A 2,981-nucleotide genomic window follows, 5' to 3' on the forward strand; every position below is an offset into this window, starting at 1 on the left:
TAACATTTTTAAATATCTAATTATCCGTATCTAATTATAATAATAACAATATATTTCTAAAGACAATAGAAGAAAAAATTACAAGTGTCTGGACTTGCGTCGTTTTTTGAACCTTGTTTGAAATGTAATTAAAAATAAAATTAAAATTAGTGATAACAGACAACATATTTCTTTAACGTTGATAGTAAAATTAGTTAAGTCAGTTTTAAGGTAATTTTGTATAAATTGAGAGAAATGTTTTAAATAAAATCAGTAATTTAGGCCCTTTATGCGTAGGTTTCTTTTGTATTAGGATAATACACAGCGACAAGTAAACAATACTATAATAACTTATAATATTTTAAAATTTAATAATAATGACATATTTTCAACTAAATTTTTATATAAAAGCAACTTATTATATTTGTTAACTTTGTTTTTCAATATAATTGTTGTTAACTCATACTCCTTACATATAAATTCTTTTTTTATAACTTTTCAAACTGCAAAATAAATTAAAAGCATAAAAATTGTCTCTATGGATATACACAACTTCTTTATCTACGATTCAATGCCAATAAAAGAAATCATATACAAAAATTTTGTGTTGTGTGTTAATGTATAACATATAGTTGTACTAAATTATACAAATATTAGAAATTATAATAATAAAATTTATTAAAATAAAATATTATTTTAAAAACTTTTATTTTAAACAAAAATTAAACTCATAAGTACATACCATGCATAAACCATGTACTCATAGCATCAAAATATCAAACAAACAAAAAAAAAATGTACAAACAGAAACGAAATGCTTTCAAAAACCAATACAAAATGAAAGTGATCTAATTTTTTGGTGCAACGCTTTGCTTTGCATTTTATGCAAAGACTGGAATGAAATTTTTATTTGCAAAGTGCAAAGTAAATCATGTTAAGTCTTTGGTGCAACGCTTTTCACTTTTACTTTGCAAAAAAAGTCACTCATAAGTTTTGCAAAGTGCAAAGTGCAAAGTGAAAAGTGTTGATGCAACAGGGCCCTGGTTCATGTTTGCAGTCAATATTATATAAAGCCAATGTCATATTGGCTTCGACAGTCCTTTTATTTTTAATGCTGTGTTTATGTCTAGCTATCCCTGTATTAAGTTTGTTCTTGGTCGTACCTATATATATTTTATTATCTATATATGTAATTCAGCTAGTACACTACATATGGTATATTTGGGATATCTACATGATATCCCAGCTTCAGCATAGCAGAAGCCCACATTTTTTATTGCTTTTTTTTAAATGCGCTAAATCGGGTCAGCCATTTTCAAGTTATATGCTTACCAACAAAACGCATTTTCATATTATTGCTGCTTTATCTTAAGTTCAAGCAGATAATATAAATTTGATCACTTTTTTTTTATGCATTTACGTAGCTAAAACTAAAAATTATTTAAATTTTTTGTCAAATGAAACTTAAAAATTTGTTTGAACATAAGATAATGCAACACTGAAAATTAGATACGTCTTGACAATACTTATTTATAAAATACAACCAACATAATGCTGATGAGCGGTTATGTGTACATTTAACAAATGTGCAAACATGTGACATGTATTATATATACACTAAAAAGCAATTAATATAGACATTGAAGATGTCTTCAGATCAAACAAAAATAAATAAATTTGTGTGATGTTGTTTTATAAACACAACAGAAGTTACAATTAAATCAGTATTTGATACTTAAGAAATATTGATTATTTGAAAAAATAAGCAGTTAATGGGAATTGTACTCTTACAGTCAAGCACTGCACAATCTTTTAATACATTGTTTACTTCCGTAGTTTATCATGAAGAAAGTAAAAATTTAATATTTGTGGGTAAAATTATGGAAGACATCTCCAATGTCAAAACATTCCTATAAAAAGAAAGGAGTTTTCGGGTTCATAGGGTTACCCTACATACTATTCTTCACACAGAGATGTACACAGCACACACCAACGTCCATCGGTGACGTTTGTTGCGTATCTGAAACCTTTCTTAAAACTCTTGCATGCAACATTTTGATATATTCATCCTCACCAATGGGTCGCCAGGAACCTCTACGATAAGGCTTCGGTATTTGGCCGGTTTCCGCGTGATTTGATAGATTCATGACCAAATCTTCCAGCATTTGAGAACGAGTTCGTTCCTGCATACGTGCGAATTTCGGTGCTGAATACGAAGCGCGCTCCCCGTTAACTATTTTCGTTAACAACCATTCCCTTAGTTTCAAAAAAATACTCAAAATTATTAATGCTTACTAATTTCGAAATCTTTCAATGACTTACCGAAACATTGGTCCTTTTTCAAAAACTGACTGTTCCCATAAATATGGTTTGTAAGCACCCACTTCATCACGTGTAACTACTGATACTTCATAGCGTGTTGGCTTGTGCTTAATGCGAGCTGATACACGAACCTGAAAAACTAACGAAATAAGTATGTGTTGTTTTCTTTGTTGCTTACGTACTAGTATGAAGGTATGTAGAAAGTGACTTTTAATGCAAGCCGGGCTAAATTTTGTATTGTCAGCCTCCAAAAAAACTACGCAAACTATATCATTACCAATATGTCTTTTACGCTGTAGTTTTTGGGGATCATGCTTTTCATATGGCAGGAGAGTTGAAACATGAAACATTATCTCAATATTACGCCAATTTGTGTAAACTGAATATAGACCTGAAAATTTTTGAATAGATAGTCATTCAATCAATGCTAAAATTTTGTAATGTATCACGGTAATACTTTTTTACCTGTTAAATCATGTACTGTATCCAGACCACCTTTGTATTTATCAAAACCGCGTAGCCGCACGCGATCGCCAAAAAGTGTTAAAAATTCATCGAAATGAATGGAGTTTTCATTGTTTTCTAAAATTTGTTCCTCGGAATATTGATCTTCCTTTACGTAAATAACTCCAACTTTCAGTTCAGATTTAATAAAAACCTATGTTAAAATATATTATTCC

At 29.5% G+C, this 2,981-nt stretch overlaps 1 protein-coding gene across 1 annotated transcript; it reads right to left on the reverse strand.

Annotated features, from left to right (window-relative positions):
• Positions 1-1,928: 1,928 nt before the first annotated feature.
• Positions 1,929-2,959, reverse strand: LOC119665911 (rap1 GTPase-activating protein 1-like; the record flags this gene model as incomplete). Its single annotated transcript, XM_038075171.1, is given in 4 exon segments — positions 1,929-2,235; positions 2,302-2,432; positions 2,484-2,692; positions 2,767-2,959. Coding segments are annotated over 4 exon segments (840 nt in total), but the record flags the coding sequence as incomplete, so codon positions are not given.
• Between the last annotated feature and the right edge of the window lie 22 nt (positions 2,960-2,981).

The sequence above is a fragment of the Teleopsis dalmanni genome, chromosome 1 (genome assembly GCF_002237135.1).
Source record: "Teleopsis dalmanni isolate 2A chromosome 1, ASM223713v2, whole genome shotgun sequence".
In the NCBI taxonomy this organism is placed as follows: domain Eukaryota; kingdom Metazoa; phylum Arthropoda; class Insecta; order Diptera; family Diopsidae; genus Teleopsis; species Teleopsis dalmanni.